General features: G+C 56.7%; 2 protein-coding genes across 11 annotated transcripts in view; both read right to left on the bottom strand.

The window, feature by feature from the left end:
• Window positions 1-3,980, bottom strand: part of DIP2A (disco interacting protein 2 homolog A) — a 123,849-nt gene extending 119,869 nt beyond the window's left edge. Inside the window, exon 1 of the mRNA XM_027857405.1 lies at window positions 3,863-3,980. Within this exon, the coding sequence (XP_027713206.1) occupies window positions 3,863-3,980 (118 nt within the window). The remainder of the gene's footprint in view (window positions 1-3,862) is intronic.
• An 8,636-nt stretch (window positions 3,981-12,616) lies between these two features.
• Window positions 12,617-21,217, bottom strand: part of PCNT (pericentrin) — a 120,235-nt gene continuing 111,634 nt past the window's right edge. For 9 of the 10 annotated variants that reach the window (XM_027857438.1, XM_027857442.1, XM_027857441.1 and 6 more), the window contains 8 exons: window positions 20,715-20,792; window positions 19,219-19,389; window positions 17,969-18,130; window positions 17,417-17,649; window positions 16,437-16,513; window positions 15,049-15,211; window positions 13,870-13,994; window positions 12,617-13,056 (listed from right to left, as the gene is read on the bottom strand). In XM_027857438.1, the coding sequence (XP_027713239.1) occupies window positions 13,004-13,056; window positions 13,870-13,994; window positions 15,049-15,211; window positions 16,437-16,513; window positions 17,417-17,649; window positions 17,969-18,130; window positions 19,219-19,389; window positions 20,715-20,792 (1,062 nt within the window). In that variant the 3' untranslated portion in view covers window positions 12,617-13,003. The remainder of the gene's footprint in view (window positions 13,057-13,869; window positions 13,995-15,048; window positions 15,212-16,436; window positions 16,514-17,416; window positions 17,650-17,968; window positions 18,131-19,218; window positions 19,390-20,714; window positions 20,793-21,217) is intronic. The other variant, XM_027857444.1, reaches the window with a different exon arrangement.

Here is a 21,217-nt window from a genome sequence, read left to right as displayed (position 1 = left end):
AAATGACCTCACGCTAACGGTATCTAGCTCAGGCCTGGGCCTCCTTGGGCCCCAGGATCCCTCTCACCCCTGAGAATTGAGTCTCACTGTCTGTAAGAAATGCCCAGCAGCCGCTGGATGGATCGTCCATCTGTAGCCCCTGCCCTAGTCCTTGGCTGGAGGACTCTGAGACAGGCCCAGAAGCGGACGGCAGGAGACCTGGGCAGGGTGGTGCTTGTGGGGGACCTCAAACGGGTCACTACTCCACGAGTGCTGCCAAACACATGCAGGGATAGAGACTGCTCTCCAATGGCAAATTACCACATGTCCCAGACTCCAAGGTCAACAAAGCCCCCTGATGTGCCAGGGCATACGCCCTTCACATGAAGTGAAGCTACGTAGGTATGATGGGGAAAGGCTTACTAGCTGGGCAGCCCACGGGCCGTGCAGCCCTGATGAGTGAGCAGACTCTGTGGGGTCTAGAATGAGAAGGCGTGGAGGGCCAGGGCCCAAGACAGCGGCTCAGCCACCTCTGGCCGGGGGCCTGAACCGAAGGTCTGGGCACTCAGGTGTCACCCCAATGGGTTTCCTTTGGCATCCTGGGTATTTAATGCTTTAAAAACTCGATGGACTTCAGCAGACCGACTGGCCAAAGGGTCCACAGCACAGGAAGGTTAAGTCCTCCAGAGCCAAGCCTGAAAGGCAAAGACCAGGCCCTGCCCTGGGGCCTCAGGGCATCTCCCACAGTTATAAAAAAGGTTCTCCCTAGTGGTGGGGGGCAACCCTGAGAACAGGTAGTTAGTACTTGCCACAAATACAATGGCCCAAAGCACATTCAGCCAAAACAAATGCCTGGACTCCAATTCCTCAAAGACAAACACCTGGCCCCTTTTAACTTGGTAACACAAAAGGGCTAAGCCCGACCCAGTGAGGCCAGAAACCAGAGGCAGCAGCGGCTCCTCAAACACTTAGATGGCCTGGAAATACTCCCAGTGCGGCTCAGAGCTAGGGGGAACGCTAGGAGGAACGCTAACGGTGCCAGCACCCCCTGCACAAGGCAAAGTGCCCTTGGGCAGGTCTTGAGGAGGGGCTCACGTTGGGGGGCAGCTGTTGGAGGTGGCCGAGGTCACACCCAAGTCTCTGGGACCTCAAGCCCAAGGCCGCTCTGCTAGGCAGAATCCAATCGGTGATTTCAGTTTGTGAATTAAGGTATCTGTTGGTGAGTATTTACTGAGCGGATGAGAACATTTCAGTTACCCAATACCGTCCCCCACAAAACTGAAAGACAGAAGTCTGTGTTATTCTTAAAACTTTAAATTCTACACTGGGTCAGGCAGGTTCAAATGGCAAGTTTCTCTTTTTTTACGTGTTTCACAAGTTAAAATTCCACAGCCAGAGTGAACCCAGCCTCGAGCTGTGAAAGCAAACCTGGAATCAGGTTGTGATAGGTGCCAATTATGACAGCGGCGTATAAAGGCTGTAGGAGTACGATAAGTGAACCTTCCGAAGCCTGTGACAGCCACCCTTAATATTTAACAGAAGCAGACATTAGACGCAACATCTAACAGTTACTGCACTAAAACTCAAAACTCCTGACAAGGAGTCAGAGCTGGGAGAAACCTTAGAGAATCCCCGGGATCTGACAGCTAAGGAACTCGTCAGAGGGGGTGAAGTAACGGCCAAGGTCCCTCAGTCTGAGGCAAAGCCAAGGCCAGGACCCCAACCTGGTGACCACCACCCTCGGGCTGCCTGCCACTGCTCTGCCACTAGCACACACAAGCCACGGCACGTCAAGCGGAGGCACTGGTCGCCAACTGACAGCCCATCACCGCCTGCTGTCCAAAGGACCCGTCTCTTGAGGAGCTCCAAGGGCTACAATGCTTCCAGAGGGGCTGCTACCTATGTTATGTGGGGGGGGGGCAGTACCCAGAGGAAACCACAGAAACCACATCTTAAAGCCAAATACCCTTGTGTTAAGGAAGTGCAGGAAACTTGTCAAGCGTGGGCTCAGAGTACTACAAGGAAGGGGGGAAGAAGGTCCCCAGGAGCGGGGGCTCCAGGGACACCTGATCCGACCAGAGAGCCCAGACGCACGAACCCCAATCGGTCTCATTCGGTGCCAGGACACCCAGACGAGCCGCAGATGCTCCCGAGCCAGGACGCTTCACTCTAGCAGTGACCCCAGCCTGGGTCCGGTCCAGGGCCCTAAAACCAGCCACTGCCGTCTCCCGGGGACCTCTTTGTGGCTGGCTCAGGTTTTAGGTTCCAAGACCGGTCCACATGAATGTAGTCTTGGAACATTCACAAAACCCTTTCCTTACAACAGGCCAATTATTAGCCGATTTTACAGATGGACACACGAGGCTCTCACAGGGGTAGTGACTTGTATGTGGTCACATGGCTAGGAAAAGTCTAAGGAAGGGAGGGGATGTCTCCACCTGACACAGGCCTCTTGAGGCCATGCGGGTCTTTTGTCCCCAAACCAGAGAAGTCACCCCAACGGCCACAATGCCCAGAGAGCAGCCCTCCACGGTTGGGCTCCCTCAGGCACAGCCCCCGGATGCAGAGAGTCTTTGGGGAGCCCGGGGGGCCGCCGCTCTGCCTGGCTGCTCAGCCAGAACCTTCAGATCAACTACACACCCCTTAGCGTGGCCCTTTTCCACCTACATGGGACGCCCCGTCCCCCTTATTCTACCACAGCCCGGGGCGGGATGGCCAAACGGCCTGTGTGCAGTTTCTCCAAGCCCCTGTGTCACCTCCTACCTCCGTGCCTTCCTCCTGTCACCCCTACAGTCCTCCCTCGCCTCTCCCTCGGTCTCTCCCACGGACCCAGCTGCGATTTACAGGGCATTAGACGTGAACGTTTGGAGGGCAGGAGCAGTGTTTCTGACTGGCACTGAGCACAGTGCCTGGCAGGCAGTAACCCTTCATCCAGGTCTGCTGGCTTGGCTTGGCTGGCTGGCCCCCCAAGAGGGTGGTTCTGTATTCAAGAGGCGCACTGGAGCTCCACGAGCCTGGCCCCTTACAGGGCCCCTGTGAGAAGGCGCACAGGAGGAGACCATCTCCCACGCTCCAAGAGGAGTAGGAGGGGCAGGAGAAGAGGGCAGTTCATGCCCTCCACCTTTGTCAGGCACTCCACAGTTTGCAATACTCTTCTCCACAGACTCTCTATGACCCACCCTCCCCTCCCCAAAGTCAGCAGAGCAGGCTACCTAGTACGCCACTCACATCTCACACAATGGGGCCACTGCCTTATGGGATTCTGAGCATCCCAAGGCCCAAGAGCAGGGCTAACCCGTGCTTGCCCCACCTAGGGCGGCCCCACAGGCATCATCTCACTGAATCCCTCCAACTGGGAGAGTTAGGTGATGCAAGCATTAATCTCCCCACTTGAGAGGAGGATCCCGAGGCTCGGAGAGGACCTGCCCTCCGCAGGCTGGCCCTGGCAGTCTAAACGCTCAAACTGCAGACTCGAGACCCCCTGCAGAGCCGGAATACTAAAGAGACTTCATTTCCCCAAGAGCAGCCGGGACGAGCTGCCCACATCCTCCATCCAATCAAACCACCTGCACTGATTGAGCACCCACTGTGTACCGGGGCCAGAGCAGTGCCTGCCCTCAAGGCGCCCCCAGTGCAGCCTGGGGACAGCGGACGGACAGACAGACGACATCCACGCACGGACTGGCCGCGGCACCAGGAGGGGGGATGGGGACGGGGTGCCTCGGAGCCGGGGTGGTCGCGGGACGTGGGACCCCCGACCTCGGCAGGGGGCTCTGGAGACAGGCGCTGCGCCGCTGGGGGGAGGGGCACGCCCACGTGGGAGCGCAGCGCCCCCCCCCCCGCCCCCCCCCCTCCGGGGCCCCCCCCCCCCCCCCAGCCTCACCCTCCGACAGCTCCAGCTCCAGCTCGGCCAGGCCCTCGCGCACGTCGGGCGGCAGCGCCCCGGCCTCTAGCCCCCCGCCGCCGCCCCCTCCGCCACCGCCGCGCTCCCGCTCCGCCATGGCCCGCGTTGCGGCCTCCACCCCCGCGACGCCCCGGACTCGGACCCGGAGCCGGAGCCGGGCTCGGTCTCGGACGCGGCCTGAGAGTCGCGAGCCCGCGGAGGCGGAGCCGCCCTCGGAGCGCGCGCGCGCGCCCCCGCCCGGGAGGGGAGGGAAGGAGGAGGAAGCCCCGGCGCCGCCTAGCAACGCCGACGAGCTCGAAGCCCATTGGTCGCCCGCAGCCCCGGCCCCGCCCCCGGCGCCGTGCGGCGGAGGCCGTTCCCGACGGCCTCTGCGCGCTCGGGGCGGGGCGGGCTGCGTGGGGGCTGCTGGAACTTGTAGTCCGCGCCCTTCCGGGCCGGCCTGAGTGCGGAGGGGCAGTGGGAGGGAGACAGGGAGGAAGGGACTGGGGGCACCCTCCCTCACCCCTGGCCGGCCTCTCCGCGGGCCCGCCCCCAGGTCGGCCCCGCCACGCGCGCCCTGGACCCGAGCATGCCCCACGTGTGCCCGGCCCGTAGTGAGCCACGCCCCCTCGGGGTGCCCAGGCTACCGACGGGGAAACTGAGGCCTGAGCAGGCAGAGAGACTGGACGCGGGTCCAAGGGCCAGAGGCAGGAGCCTCGCTCGCCATTAGACAGTTGGGGAAACTGAGGCCCGCCCCCCCCCCTTCGAGGGGGCCCGTGCACAGATTGAGCGCCTGCTGTGTTCCAGCTGCCATTCTCAGCAGACCGAGCTCACGGGAGGGGGGGTGGTGGCAGAAAAAGATTCCCCCCACCCCGTGTTGATAGGGAGACGGCCCTCCAGGCGGGGGGCACGGCCAGCCCTGGCGCGGAGTCGGGGAGCACACCCAGTGGGGAACGGGGAACTGCACCCCAACATAAGCTGCAGGAAGTCAGGGAGCCAGAACCCTTCTGAGCCCCACCCAAGGCCACTGTGACCTCAGCACTGGGCTGGCATTCATTCTCCCACTCGGTGCCTCAGTTTATTCATCTGTAAAATGGTGCGCTAAGTTCCCTTCCGCCTCCAAAAAATCAGAACCCCAGCATCGCCTCTGACTGCTGGGTGCCATGGGATGGCTCCGTGCCTGCACCCAGAGCCCCTTGGTTCATGCCCCCATTCCCGTGGGTGGGGGTCTGTGCCCAGCTTGGATGGCCCCTGCAAACCCAGAGCAGAGGAGGAAATGGGGGGTGGGGCGGGCAAGTACCCCCCCCCAACCTGGGCTTGAGTAAGCCACAGCCTCCTGGGCGCCTCTCCTTGTTTCAGGAGTCCTGCGTCTCCCTGAAGGTGCTGAAGGTGCGAGGATCCTAGCCCCAAGGGAGGGAGGAGGAAAGAGAGGGAGGGCGGGAGGGAGGGAGAGAGAGGAAGGCAGGCACCACCTCCCAGAGCTCTAGCTTCCCACACCAGGATGGACAGAGCATCCTGGCCCAGGTGAGTCCACGGCCGCTGTCCTTGAGCTCAAGTGCTAGCTGCGCGCCCACCGGCTGCTCCGGGCTCCCCTCGTTCTGTCTCTGCCAGGCCAGCTGCCCCCATAGCCTGGTGACTTCTTCCCCGCCCCCCAGGATGATGGGGGTCAGGCCACGTCTCCCCATGCCTGCAGTCCTTGCCAACTCCATGATTCCTGGGCTCTCTGACCCCCCAGGAGGCCCAGGCCACATGAGGGAAGACCCAAGGTGTCTCAGACATCGGTTCCTCTCCTTAGTGGAGTAAACCCAGGGCTACGCTCAGGCCCAAGCTCCAAGCTCTTTCAGGACCTCGTTGAACTAGGAGACTGGACCTAGAGTCAGAAGCTCCGGGTTAAAAGCCTAACTGCCCCTGGCCAGCCGTCCAGCTTGGAGGGGACCTCAGTTTCTTCCCTACTAAAATGGAGATCATTATTTGTACTGCCTCCCTCCCAGAGCTGCTCGGAAAACCAAATGAGATCATCACATAATGCACTTTATGACAGTAGCGGTATAGCATCATGATTATAAGGCGCATGGTGACCAGAAGTCTGTTCTCCAGGCTTTTGGTGGGCACTGACAGTGCCCTGAGGGAGGAAGGAGCAGGGTGGGTGGTCCATGGGTTGGAGAAAGCTCCAGGATACCAGGCTCGTGTGGTGCTTGGCACCTGAAATGGAGATTCTGGCAGTGTGAACATGGAAAAGGAAGAGGGAAATCAGAATCACTTGCATTTATGTAGCACTGGAAGACTTGCCTCTCCCTTTGCCACATGCCACTTGATCCTCACAGTGCCCCTGTGAAGTAGGCATTATCCCCATGTTTCAGAGGAGGAAACTGAGGGAGGCTGAGATGGGCGAGGTGATTTGCCCAGGATCATACAGCTATAAGAGTCTGGGACAGGATTTGAACCTAGGGCTTCCTGTCCCCAAATCCAGCATTTTATACACAATGCTACTTAGAAGACTCTAGAAGGTAAAGGGGATGAAAGAAGCGCTGGGAAAGAAGAGCAATTGGGAAATATTCCCAGAGTCCTGGAGGGTCCCTGAGAAGCTATGAGCAAAGGAAGCCCAGATGGATAGAGGCTGACAGTGAGAAACTCTGCACCCAGAGAGGTACCCGAGGGTCAATGTGAATCAGGCATGGGACTGCTATTTACTGCTTGCCTACACACGGAAGAAATGCTTACTACAAATCATTCATGAGCGCTCAGTGACTTCAAACAGGACTGAGTAACTTAATTTATAACTCCAGTTGTATTCTCTGGGACGCAGAACTGAACCTCGTCAGAAAATAAAGCAGTTTGCAAGACTGCTGAAGAGGCATTGTTACCTTTCTGCCTCAGCTCTGCACGGCCTCCTCCGTGTCTTCTGGCTGACCTAGCCAGGACTTGGATTCCTTGTGTCGCTGGTCTCCAGGCTACCTACCGTCAGCTCCAAACAAGGGACCCAGGCTCTCCAGACCTCCCACAAGAACTCCAGCCGGACACGTCCACCTTGAGGACACTGCTTGGTTATTTACTCCAGAAAGAAAACCATGCAGACAATGCAGCCCTGGGCCCCAGGGGCTTCTCTCTCAGGCCTCAGACACCTGGAGGAGGTTTTAGCTGCAAGGCAGCAGGAAAGGCCCCAACCCAAGCCCAGTCCTTGGGTTGCAGGACCCAAGCAGATGGCCAGGCTTCTTCTTCAAGGCCATCTCCATTTCTGACATTGGGCCAAGGGCTTGAGCATCAGTGGGAACTTCCTTTTGATGTGGGGTGAGGAGGCGAGGTCAGCTGCCGGGGTGAACCTCTCCAGGGCATGCTTCCCTGGTCTATGAAGCGGGACCCGTGGTCCCGGGATGCAGCTATTCCTAGGACCCTCAGGAGCAGGTGGATGGTGCTGGTGCCAGGGAGGGAGGCCCCTTCCCCACAAGGGCTGCTCCTGGTTTTCTCAAAGAGGAAACAGCCCCAGAGAGGCCAGTTAAGAACTTTGCCTAGAGTCTTGTATTTGTAAAGAGACTTGCTTTTACCCCCTGCAGAGGCTGCAGGCCCTCTGAGGACATAGCTGCTATCTTACTTACAGGATAAGGAAAGGAAATTGCAGCTCCCATCGTCATCTAAAATGTCCCGTGTCTCATGGCAGGGGACGTTGGTTTTCTGAATTATCCAAAGAGCAAAACAATCTTTACTCTCCCTTTTCACCGCGTTGATTTTTTGGTTGTTTTTAGCAGAAGCAGTGGGCCACTAACGGGGACCTTGCCTTCCAGCTTCCTGGCTGTGTGGGCTGCCGGTCAGTGGCTTGGCCAGCAGCTCACCCCCAACAAATCAGACAAAACATAAGATGGCTTCCATTCTGTCTGCACACATCCTGTGTGCTCAGAAAAATCTTGTTGGGAACAGATGCCGCCTCCTCCTCCTCCTCCCCTTTCCTTGCCAATCAGTCCTTAGAACAAGCATTTATTAAGCACCCGCTGTGTGCCCTGTGCTGTGCGAGGCATGTCCTTCCCCAAGTCCTCCACTGAGAATCTATCCAAGCAATCATTAAACATGCATTAAGTGCCTGCTGTGTGCCTGGCATACAGAGAAAGAAGCCAAGAAGCTCCTGGCCTGATCCGCCAGAGGTCATCCCTCCCGACAGGGAGGTGGAACTCCCAAACCTACACCGACCCCTGTTCTGTGGTCCATCTGCTATCTGTCGTGACTCTGACCTCCGTTCCAGGTCCTGCATTTCCTCCAGCAAATTCACCTCCACGATGATGGGGTTTTTGGCTACAGCAACCCGTGAAAGAGATGAAAAAATATTGGGGAAAATACTCAAAATTGTGAGCAATTACAATTACAACCAGACCCCTGAATCAGCAGTGCAACAACCCCACGCGAACTGGGCCATCAGCGGTAGATGGTGCAGGCAGTCATGGCAGACACCCCGTCGGTTCACAAGCCTTTGGGAAGAGTTTATTAGGCTCCAGGCACTGAGCTAAGCCCCTGCCCTCAGACAGCACACATTCTAATGGGAGATGACGGTACACAAAATGATGCTGAAAATGGGGATGAGCAGAGCAAGGGGTTTGGGGGGAGAAGAGGTGCCCTCCTGGAGGTTTGGGTGAGGAGCCGGAGAGCCAGCCTAGCTAGGGACGGAGCTGGGGGAGGGGAGGGCAGGAACCCCGCTGCCCTTTTGTCCTCACACACTCTGCTCTCCCCGCGGCCAGGGCGTGGTCTGGGCCCTCCTCTGCCTTAGCCCAGAGCCTGATTGCCAAAAGGCCCAGCTGGGCAAACGTCACACCCTAAGTAGATGTCCACCTTTGAGTGTCTGTGTGTGTTCTCGTGCTTACACGTGTGCAAATGTGTGGTGTGCGTGTGAGTGCACGTGAGTGCGTGCTCAGTCACATATGTGTGTACACATGTGTGCATTCATCACCTGCAAGTGAATGTGTGCACACGAGTGTATGCGCATTGTATTCATGGGTATGCATGTGTAAGTGGGTGGTAAGTGTGTGAAGTGTGTACACATGCGTAATTCTGTGGGAATGAGAATGTGCGTGGGCGAGTGAATGTGTGTGTATTCGTGTGTAAGTGTGGTACGTGTGAGTATACGTGTGCTGAGGTTGTGTGTACATGTGCCTGAATGTATACGTGTGTGCACATGCATCGTGGGTTACGGCACTCACATAGGAAAATGTGTGTTGTGGATGTGCACGTGAGAGTGCGTGTGTGTATTCATATGTGTGCTACATGTAAATGCATGTGTAAGCGGGTGCGTATGGGCCTGAGTGTGTGTGTGGATGCATTGTAAAGTGTGTATGCATGTGTGATTTGTGAGCGAATGTGCGTGTGCACGTGTGACTGAACTGTGAGCATTTGAGGGTATTCGTGTGAAAGTGTGCGTTGTGTACGTATTGATATGTTTATGTGCATATGCATGTGAAGTCTGTATATATGTCTGAGTACTTGTGCAGGAACACACGTGACTAAATTGATGCTTATGAGAACTGCATGCATGTGCCCGCATATGCGTTGAGGTGTACTGTGTGTTTGTGTGAAGTGTGCACTGTGTGTTGTGAGTTGCAAAAGGTAGGTGTGTGCAAGCACGTGTAAGAGGGTGCTGTGGAAGTGTGTAAATGCACAGGTGGAAGCATGTGCACCGTGGGAGCGTGTGTGCACAACGTGCATGTGTACTCTGTGAGCTGGTGCCCCCCGATGTCCTTACTTGAAAATGGACAAAAGCCTGGCTACTGACTGAGGCTAGGTTTGGGTCCCTTGGGGCAGGGGAAAGGCAAAGAGCAGCCTCCGCTTCCCTGGTGTTTCTTTCCAGCACAAGGAGACCCTGAAGGCAGGTGAAGGAGCCAATGGCGACCAGCAGAGGAGGAGGCTGGTCCACCAACGCCTCCTTCCCGCGCCGGCTGCGGTGTTCTCAGCTCTGAAGGGGAAGGTCGAGGGGCAGGGGCAGTGGGGCAGCGGGGCCTGGAGAAAGCTAAGCGAGCAGCCCTCAAGAAGCTTCACGGAGAGGGAGGGGGTGCGCAGGGAGCCCCAGGCTGGGGCACCTCGGGCCGTCCTGGTCCTGCGCACCAGCGGTCCGGGGCTGGCCATTGCACATGACTATTCCCACTTGATTCATTCTCTTTGGGACATGAAGGAGATGAACGAACTGGTAGAAGGTGGAATCCTGTCGGGGCCTCCCTCCACAGCCAGTTCTTGGGGCTGCAACTCCTGGAATGTCAAACGGGAGAGCACCGCGGGCTCACCTCGGTGTTTAGGGGTGAATCCTGCTTCTTACTCACTCCCAGCCTCTTTCCTTTAGATCGTAATCAAGCCCACTTCAGACAACAATTCAAGGAGAAGGACCTGGAGGGACAGGGGGAGGCTGTCTGTCCCCTCCTCGCTTCTGGACCCAGCCAGGCCAGCCCTTCCTTGGCCTTTCCAAAAAGGAGCTGGGCCAGGCCACCATCCTGCTCCAACTTGACCAAGAACATCAATCGCTAGTGGGCAGCTCCTCCAGGACCACACACGCCCAGTTGTTGGCCTTCCGACGAGGCTCCCCCCTTTCCTGCTGGTCTGTCATGGTCCCCACAGATGACAGTCTGAGGACCTTTCTTACTTTTGTTTCATGAGTCACTCCAGCCAAACCTCATTAGCAAGTGGCCCACGTATTAATCATGAATCTACTGAAAGCAGCAGGATGGAACCATGGGTAGAGTATTGGACTTGGAGTCATGAAGACCTGAGTTCCAACCAACTTCAGACACTCACTAGCTGTGTGACCCTGGGCAAGTCACTTCACCTGGCTCAATTTCTTCAACTGTAAAATGGGAATAACCATAGTTCCTACCGTGCAGAGTTGATGTGAGAAGCTCCATATAAATTTTAGCTCTCCATCATCATCATGGTCTGGGGAGCAGCCAGAGGAAGGTAAGCAGGGTGGTTATCTAAGGATCCCGAGGGCACGCCACATGCGGAGAATGATACTGATATCACTTAATTGCTCATCAGGTTGCCAAAATGCTTCGCAAATGCTGTCACACAGACTCAGAGGAACCCTGGGAAACCATTTAACAGATGTGGAAACTGAGGCAGACGACACAGCTTGTGTCTGAGTCACAATTTGAACTCGGGTCTTCAAGTCCAGCACTGTATACCACTGTGCTCCTTAGCTAGCTGCCTTAAAGAAACTTGAAGAGGGGGGAGATGCTTTGCTTAGGAGTCAGCCACCAGCATTTATGAAGTGTTTACACAGTCCCTGCCCTCATGAACATACCCATAAAAAGGAGCTGCTTCGGGGCAGAGAAGCCAGATCTGCAGCCTGGAGGGAGGAAGGGAGGGTCCTTCGGATGGATCATCTCCGGGGCGAGGAGCGGGGGCAAAGGGCTGTGCTACAGAAGAGGGACCCCGAAGGGTAGTGGGAGAGTTAAATGGAAGGAGAGCCCCACAAACGCTCTGGGCATGACGGGCTAACTCCCCTGGAGATCACCAGGCCTCAGATGCCACCATTCGGGGAGCTCAGGACTTCCGTCACAAGTAATGGTGACCCAGCCTGTGGTCATCTGTCAGATGCAGAAACGGAGACGTCCACGGTCAGCCCTCTGCCAACGCTACAATCTTGTGTCTCCCACATCAAGTCCTGTGTGTTCTGACTTCATTCTAGCAAACCTAAAGTTGCGTCCCCCTCACATATTTCCTGCCAACGACGTAAGCTCACAGCCAGAGCCACGTTGGTTAGGAATGAGTACAAGGTCAATCTCCCAATGCCCCTCCTGCCCCCTTGGCCTGGGCTGGCGCAGTAGAAGACGCAGGCCACACGTGAACCAAAACTGACCACTGGAAAGGCAGAATCAGGCCAACTCTTCACTGTCTTCTGCACAGAGTTCACTGAATGAACCTTCGTTCCGCTCAGGACTCAGACCAGACCCCGTTACAGCCAGGCCAAAGGTACAGAGGAAGAAGCCATCCCATCGAACCCAGGAGGAGAGAGAAGCCGGCCCCAGAGCCAGTGATGAAACTTCTACACAGCAGGAATGCCCGCCCACCTCGCAGACGAAGGACAGCATCTCCCGACTCCACGCTGGTCCCCCTGCTAAGTCTCTCTCCTCGCCTCCACCTCCCAGACTCCCTGGCTTCCTTCAAGACTTGGGTAAAGCCCACCTTCCTCAGGCGGCCTCTTCTGGTCCCCATGAAGCCCCTTTCCCTTGAGATGACCACAGCTTTGATCTTTATATCACTTGTATAGACACAGTTATTTGCATGGTGTCTTAAGCATTAGAATGGAAGCCCCTTGAGGGCAGAGAAATTTTTCTTTGAGCCCCCCAGCTTTTCTAGGTGCTTAACAGATGCTAATTGGCCCAAAGGAGCTTGCAAGGCTCAACCATCCAGAGGAGGATGGTCCCAAGGGAAGGACGCTCAAGCGGACAAACTGGGGAGGAGGGCAAGTCCTTTTGCTGAGCCCGAGCATTCTGGACAGCAGAGGCGCCTGGTCTGGAGGCCAGTGTTTTACCAGCACAACACGGCGCTGGGGCAACCAGAAATACAGCTGTTCCTATCCCCTGGCAGGCGCGCGGTAACAGCTGGCCAGCCAGCCGCCGAGGAGGAAGGAGGCAGGCTGGCCATGAGCCAAGGGCGAGGGGTCCACTTTGGGTGAGCATCGTCCAGCCAGGACAGTCAGGGACAGATGGGCTGCAGCCTGGCACTAACCCTCAAAGCAGTGACATCACAGGCTCACTGGTGCACCCGAGAGAAAGAAGGACACCTGCATAAAACAGTGCCTTGCTTTTAATGACTTTCGACAAGGTGTCCAGCTATACACTTTAGAAAAATCCACACCAGGAGGACACATCCTAGTTTACATTTTATTGGTGCGGGCAGGCACACGGGCTGGGCGAGGAGCTCCGAGCTCTCCAAGTTCACACAGCACAAAGTTTAAAGACACTGCACAAGGACCAGAGCGCTTTTAATTAGCTGACGTCTTGATAGCAGATAAAGACGCGCGAGCGGGGTCTTCCCACAATCCTGTGCTGCAGCACCAAGATGCTTTCTTTAAATTAAAAAAAAAAAAAAAGAGGAGGAAGGGACGAGGGACACAGAAGGAAAGAGGAAACCTGAGAAATCCCGGCTTCTGCTGCCTCCGGGAACGAACTGCACTCAGGGGCTCGTCTTTCTGGTCTTCTGATAGCCAGGCTTTTTTGAACTCACCTCTACATAGAAATGAAATAATGTCGTATTAGCAACTGGTCAGCAAAGAATCACTCAACTGTCTTGGGACAATCCCTACGAGCGTGTGTGCCACCGCCCCCTCCCAGACACAGCACCGGCTCCGTGGCCTGCCCAGGTCCCACAGCGACTGTCGGACCCCCAGCCTAGCTTATTGTTTTAACTCGATTGTGCGGCCCCCAACAATGACCCTAAAATAGATTTGGGGGGAACCAGACTTTCACCCTCAGAAAGTGCCATCTGGTACACAGGGTCGGGTCGCAGTGTCTCCCTGGAGCGTCCCCTCCATCAAGCTTGGCCTTTGGCCTTTGGTCCAGCCTAGGCTGGCCACGGGGCAGAGGCAAAAGGCAGGGCCTGCTAACATCCGGTAGTGCCTGTCTGCGTTTCCCTTGTCTCACGGCCAGAAGACCCCCCCCCAACCCCCATGAGTTCTGAGGCCTGTGTTTAATCCTTTCCAGAGAGACTCGCAGCTGGGGGCCGCTCTTTCTGGAGATTCTAAGTGAGAAGGCAGAGAAGAAAGGGCCGGCCGACAGGCCTGGTGGACGTGGTAGTTACCGGCCTTCCTGCAATGCCCTCTGCCTGTGTCTTAACACCTGTCACCTGGCGGCCACCTGCAAGCTTATCTCAGTATGCCCGACACAACATTTCCATCCTTCTGCGGGCCACTGCACTAGACCTTTGTCATGTGAACCAAAAGCACCTGGCTTGGCCTCTGACCCTTTTCTCCCCCAGACGGCCCCTCAAGGCCCAGGCTCACATTTTGTAAACACTTAGAAGCAGCAGGTGGTGGGCTTTACCTGGCTGGACACCCCCTAGCCTCTGCTGGATAACCTCCAAGTGGTGAATGTACTCTGTGAGCGAGTGCTCCGGGTCCTGGGAGCTGTCGTAAACATCGGCACTTGAACCCGGGGATGTGAGAGCTCTGCAAAGACAAGACAGAGCTGAGTTTTCCCTCCCTCCAGGGAAGGGACTCCAGGCCCGACATCCCCTGGCCCTCCGAACCCGGACCACAGGCCACTGACTCTCTCTCATGTCATGGACTTCCAAGGTGACCCTTAGGTCCCTGCAGTCCAGAAGCCATCTAAGCATCGATGGTGAGATGCAGAGAACCGTCCCCAGCCAGTACCAGTGGCCCCCCGCTGCCTCCCTCACATCCAGAGCCAGAACTGAAGACGGCGCTTCCCCTGCCAAGTCTCCCTTCAAGAGGTTCTGAGCCAGATGAAGGGGACCCCCCAGCTGGAAGCGCAAGTGCCTGAGCAGGCCTCCCTTCGCCCTCAGAGGCGCCTCCTGGACGGAGGCCCCTCCACGGCCAGGCTGTTCATTCAGAGGCTCTGCTCGTCAGAGCTCCATGTCTCTATTCACAAGCCCCGGCAGGAAACTGCCCGATTTGGGGGACCCTTTCTCCTTCTCTACCAACAGCATTTCCTAGTAACAGTGATGAGCCACACCAAACTTGGCCAAAGAGGGTGCAGACAGTCTGCCAGAGTGCAGAAGAGCAGGGTGGGGGGCCTGCCAGCAAGGGGAGAGGGTGATTCGGGGAGAGCGGCTTCAGTAACTCGGGTGGAGAGTTCATGTTCTTAAGAGCCACGTGCCTCAGTGGTCCCACTGGACTTTCTAGATCAGGCAGACCACGAAGATGGTTCTCCTGGGGGCCTGGCCTGCTTTAGGCTCACTAAGACCACAGACAAAAGCCTTATTTTCTACATCCCGTGGAGGAGCCACACCTCCTACATATACATGTGCATGCACAGAGCTCAAGAGCCTGCCACGCCCTTGTGAAGACGCCTGTAGTCACTGCCAGGATGGACGCCATCTCGGGACGCAAAAGTTAAAGGCCTCCTCCACACCCCTGCCCTGGCCCCTCGCCACGAGGCGGCCAGCTCCCCTCCTCCGTCTCGAGACGCCCCACCTTCCTTCAGAACAGAACGGGCGATGATGCTCCAACAGGTCAGAGCCCACGTGTCCCCGAGGCTCACCTGTCCCACAGGCGGTAGGTGGGGGACGGCGAACACCTCGGTTTCAGTGAGCCCGAGGAGAGATCTTGTGTGGGAGGGGAGCTGGTGGTTTCAGGGAGCGAAGGTGAGCATGACAGCGGTGGCGGCGGCGGCTGCCTCGAAATCTCCACCGCTTCCTCGGGCACTAGGAGACAAGGATCCCAAGAATCAACAACGTGGAAAGGCTCGAACGCGGTCCCCGCACCTCTCGGCTTTCCCTTCGGCGCTGTCTCCGTGGCTCCTACAGGCTCTGCTCTGATTGGAACCAGGCAGCTCAAAGGGACGACCCCCCCCCCCCCCGGACAAGGGGCCGTGGGGCAAACATTCGAGGGCTTCATCTGCGCCAACTACGACTGTTCCTGAGGAGGTCCTGCAAGGGTCCTGCAAAGTAGCGACCCACTGATCCAGCCTTCTCTGGACCGTCACAAGGCTCTCCTCGCCCCCCAAAATGGTGCCAGCATTAGGGAGAATGCACTTTGGGAAACCAGACAATGAAAGCCAGGTGATGGATGGGGTGCTGGACACGGAGTTCAAATCCTCCCTCAGAGACCTCCCAGCTGTGTGTCTCTGGGTAAGTCACTACCCTCTCAGTTTCCTCATCTGTAAACTGGGTTGTCGTGAGAAGGATCAAATGAGCTATTCTAAGGCCAAGCTTGTGATGTGGAGCCCCATCCATGTGCTGGGAGAGGTGTCACAGGTCGTCAGCACTGCCCTCAGGGGACTTTGGGGGTTCTGGAGGAAGGAGGGCATGTATTGGAGGGTCCCTTCTTGCACAAACTTCACCTGCGGACTGTGGGATGTGAGGAGAGCAGCCTGGAGGCTGCGGATCGATGGTGGCTGACACTCCCTATGCGTGCTAAGGACAGAGCCGATACGTCACTGGTAAACTCGAAGAAGGAATACCCCCAGGCCCCCCCCACGCTGCCCCCCAATCACCAGAGCCATGGTTGCATCACTGGGGAAGGCGGCCAGCCACCCCTGGGACCAGCTCTGGGTGAGGCAGCCTGAGAACTCTGTTCTGAGTCTGCTGGAGACCAGGGTGGTGTTTCAGTGCTTGCATCCTTAACACCCATTCAATCTGGCCCTAGGTCAAGGATGCCAGCCCGCTTCAACGCACCCTTGGCACACTGGGGCCAAGGAGACGGGATGTGGTAGGACCCGCACTGGCGTGGGGACGGATGTCATTCTCTGCCTCCGAGTGGCCCAAAGCACTCGAGAGGGGAGGTCAGGGCGATGAGGGTCCCGCCACTGGACCTCAACACCATGACTATCCAGTCCCCAGAAGGAGCCAGAGTTGCTTGGGTGCAAACGCTGATAAATCACTAAAAAGAAGCAAACTCCCCAAGAGAAGAGAACATGCCCCCGCCCACCTGAGTTGAGCTCGCTGCTCTGGGGAAACATCCCTCTTCGATCCAGCTCCTGCCACTTTCTCACCAAGAAGCGTAGCCTATGGGGAGACAGGGAAAAGCCAGTTTAAAAGCTAGGAAAGAAGCAAACAGGATGCCCAGAGATCAGGCCTTCATGCCTTCCTCACCCATGAGGCCAAGACAAGATGCAAGCCATGGGCTCCCCCAGGGTTGCTAATTTCTCAATCAGCCGCTCACCATGGCTGCTCTTTGAAATGTGCTTTGATGAGAGATAGAAGAACCAGCTCTGCCTCGCTCCTCCGGGAGCTCCGAGAAGAGCAGGCTTCGTAAACAGAGCTCTGGGCCTCAGTTTCCTCAATCGGAAAATGAGAGGCTGGACTAGGCTACTTCCAACCCTCAATCTCAGGACTACGACTTGTTAATCTAACTCAAAAACCCCGAATCCCAGATTAAATGAATTAGAGAAAGGGCAGCTAGGCGGCACAGCAGAGAGATCACTGGTCCTGGAGTCAGGAGGACCTGAGTTCAAATCCAGCCTCAGACACATAACACTTACTAGCTGTGTGACCCTGGGCAAGTCACTTAACCCCAATTGCCTTAAAAAAAAAAAAAAAACGAACTGAAGAGCTTGAGATTTAAAGGGAAGGCCACATGAAGCCCTTTACAGAAAACGACATTTCTGGAGGACACCTAAGCATTCAGTGGTCCAACCAGACCCCCTTCCCACCCGCCCACCATCTGTTCCAAGTCTGGATTTTCCCTGAACAAGCCTTCACAAGAAGGGATCTCAAGATCCATTTTCTCTAAGGACTCGGACATATATTAGACACGGAGATACCGCGCACATGCACACACATAAGCGCGCACATGCGCCAGCCCAGAGCTAACATGGAGCCCCCATCCCACTGAGGACAGAGCTGGTTCGAGGCAGCACAAAGAAGGCTGTGTGAGGCTAGGCACGACCCCAAGTCACTGGCATTTACCTTAAAATGGCAATGACCACTCTGACTGCCGTCCTGAATTTGGTAAAGGGGCGAGATGGAAAAGCCCGCTTGTCCATCTTGGAGGGAAACACTCCCAAATGTGCAATCATGGAGAGGGTTTCTTGCTCAGAATCCTGAAATCCCCCGATCAGCAGCAGGAGATACCTCTTTTGATAAATCAGGGCCTTTCGGAAGCTCTCTGCTCGTAGGAAATGCAGGTATAACTTTTCCATCTTCAAAGAAAAAGAAGATGAGAACGAGATGAAGTCGCTGGCACTTTGTTCAGGCTGATGCTATTCTGGCCCACCATTCTGCTGCCACGCAGGATGTTAGCCAGTGTTCCGCCCCATCCCCCCAGGCCCTGGCTCCCCAAGGTAACTGGCAGCCCTGATGGCATCCTCCAGATACCCCCATGCCATATCTCTGGAGAAGTCACGGGAATCTCTGCCCAGCTCATCTTTCCACACCCCAAGCCCTCAGGCAGGAGACAGCTCTGCAGGCCCGACGATGCATAAGGCCTTCCTCCCACGTGGCCACTCCGCCCTGCCTTACCCTGATGCGACATGTGCTCCCTCCGTGGCTGGTTTCGCTCTTGAAGGCCCCTTTCACCATCCCTGATTCTCCGTGCCTCGTGCCTTGTAAAGCCATTTTCTGTTGTTTCCAGGCAGCTTTGTCAGCTTTCTGGAATGTGCCAATGCGATCCACGTATTTGTACTTCAAATAGAAATGACAAAAGTTAAGGTGGCCCGTTCTTGGCCACTGGCGACACAAGTACCACATCAGGGAGAGGACCCTCCTGGATGACAGGCCCGAAGGCTGTGGACCCACCCAGTGGGACAAGCTGCTGCCTCTGATGGAGGTGTGGGTCCCACCGAATCTTTTAGAAAGAAGCCCAAACTGTGACTCCCTGTACTGGTCCTAAGTGACCCAGGGTGAATCCTACTTCCCGGGAAGCCAAAAGGGTCACAACCTGGACCCCAGGGCATCAGTGGGTAAAGAGCAAACATCAAATGTCTATAAAACACGACCCGCTACAGACGTGGCTCTGGGGCCTCCCCTCAACCCGGCCCCTACTCTCTCTCTGGAGCTCCTTTTCGACTAGTCAGCTGCTAAGTTAAATGCCAGGCCAAAGCAGAGAAAAGTGACCTGACCTACCCAAGACACTGTTGTGCAGGGGTTGCCTGGGGAAGTTGCTGTGAAAAGCAGCTAGGGCCGCTTTGCCACCCAGACCCAGAAAACAAGGACTGAGCTAGGACCAGTCCCCAAAGAGCAGAGTAGCAGCCTTGGCTGCTGGAGCAGAGAGCAGGCCTGCCAGGTCCCGGAGGCCTGAGGATGTCAGAGCTGCCTCTGGTTGGACATTCCCGGGCAAACGAAGCCAGTAGAAGCAGGCACAGGGCGCCCGGCCCACCATGGGCAGGCCCTCTTCTCTCCCAGGAGGGGACTGCAAGGCCCTCCTCTATTTCTGCACCCACCCTGAACCTGGCTCTGCTTCTCCACAGGTGCCAAAGCAGGGTGCCTCACTGGGTAGCAGGGGCAGGGAGAAGAACTTTGGCCCTGCCTGGGTTCTCCTCCTGCTTCCTCACTTTATGCACTGCCCAGCAATGATCTTTCTCTGCAGAGCTCCTGTGGCCAACGGCAGCGGCTCTCCCTCGATGAAGGCCGCCTGCTAGACCTGCTGATGGCCATCCCCTCCGCCTGCCTCTCTGGCCGCCCTAGGCCCACAGCTGGGAATTGGAGCCGGGGCACCTCCACTAGCCGCCTGCCCCCTGGCCCCACACGGGGGAACACTTGTGTGTACGTACGATGTGCCCGCAGCCTTTCTGCAGATGGTGCTTGAGCGTCTTCTCCAGCTTGGAGACGGTTCTGCACAACTCCACCTTCTCCTGGGTCATGGTGCTCAGGGCTTTGGTGAGGGAGCCGTTTTCCTTCAGCAGCACGTCAATGAGACTGATCTGGGTCTGGGCATTTTTTTTCTGGGGAAGATGAGGGGACGAGAATGACTATTTGTGGCCGAGAACGATGCAACAAGGCCAAGGCCAAGCCCTCCTCCCCAGGGGACCTCCCGGGGCAGTAATAGCCAGAAGATGGGAGGGATGCCAATAACAGGGGGTAAAGGCGGGTGGGGGCTGGGGCACAGCCAATGTGATGATGACCGAGGCCACGGCTCCCATTCCCGCCTCTGAGCCTTGGGAGACTTGGGCACAATTCACACCGCCCATCCCAGGGCCTTTTCTCTCCACCTTTACTCTTCTTTCTGTTTTTTGGGTTTTTTTTTAAGGCAATTGGGGTTAAGTGACTTGCCCAGGGTCACACAGCTGGTAAGTGTCAAGTGTTTGGTCTGAGGCTGGATTTGAACTCAGGTCCTCCTGACTTCAGGGCCGGTGCTCTATCCACTGCGCCCCCAGCTGCCCCTCCCTCTAGTCTTCTTTCAAAGAGGACTTTGGCCTCCATGGCTTCTCAAGGCCCTTCCAGCCCCAGCACCGGGCATTTGGATGCCTCGGTGAGAAACCAGGAGTGGTCCCGGAGAAGGGACCTCTGACCTCTCTCCTCCTCCTCCTCTCCCTCTCCTGGTGGTGAGGGGCGGGGGGAGGGAGAGATGGCTGAGGACAGAAGCCTGGCTACACTGACAAACACTCTGGTCATTCTCACTCAAGTGGGTATTTCTGCTTATTATTCTCTGCTAAAAGGGAAGACGCCGGGGCTTGGCCTGGAAGGCAGGACTAGGGGTGGGGTGGCAGAGGTGTTTTCTTCCAGAGAAGATAATAAAGAAAAATTGCATTGATAAAATGTATTTGTTAAAAATACAAAGTATTAGGTTTTTTCTCACTCACTGTCGGCATGGACACTCACGAATTTCTCTTAAGTCTAGGCTGGGAGAAAAGCTCACATTTGTAAGAGGCAAGAGAATAGCGTAAGGTGTCCAATTCGGTGGATAGTTACGAGCTGGCACCACTCACACTGGCCTTCTCTGCCATGGCGCACAATTCCCTTTCCCCTAGTTCTGGGGCTCCTGAGAGCCGGCAGGGCTGCCTCTGGGGCTGATGGGGGGCAGCCTCCACAGCGAACCCAACGACACGGAGCCCCTGCAGCGGGGCAGACCACGGCCCAGTAGCAGGAGCATGTTTTCAGCTTCCTGGGCTAGCTCTGGGGGCTGTGCTTGGGCGCAAAAGGACAGAAATTCAAACGTGCCCCCTCCCAGTCCTTGCCCACCACTCCTCAAACCGAACCGCTTCCCCACCCCCCGCCCCAAGACGGAAGCTCCCGCTGAGCAGAGAGAGGTAGGTGTGCAGGGACCTACGTTGAGGGTGCCGGTTTTGGGTTTCTGCCCCAACCACGTGACTACCGGCGGCGGTCCCAGGGCAGCCACGTCTTCCTCCTACAAGAGAAGGGAAGGTAAAGAGGCCGAGGAGCACCTCTCCACTCTCCGCGGGTCACGGGCAATGCAATAGTCCCAAAACGAGGGAAGAAGGCTCTTGGGCAAAACCAAGAAGGAAACAGACAATCCTCCCCAGGCTTGGGGGGCCTGCAATCTGGTCAAGTTTGCGACACACAGAAGGAAGGGAAGAAGGACTCTGGAGAGAGGAAGGTGGGCAGAGAAGGGAATGCCGCCGCGCCGGTGGGTGACTCTGCCGAGGAGCCCCGGGGCAGGTACGGAGAAGGAGCGCTGCTGCAAGACTGACAAAGGCTGGCCGAGGAAACGGGGAGCTGAGCCGCGCTGAACTGCCGAAAAGAAGAGCCCATCGGGTGAGTGACTGACTGGTTAAGAAGACGGAGTCTGAGGGCGGATTCCTATTTCTGGCC

This window comes from Vombatus ursinus, unplaced genomic scaffold, assembly GCF_900497805.2.
Source record: "Vombatus ursinus unplaced genomic scaffold, bare-nosed wombat genome assembly UNPS02012147.1, whole genome shotgun sequence".
Classification (NCBI taxonomy): Eukaryota; Metazoa; Chordata; class Mammalia; order Diprotodontia; family Vombatidae; genus Vombatus; species Vombatus ursinus.
This window is presented reverse-complemented; position numbering and strand designations above follow the sequence as displayed.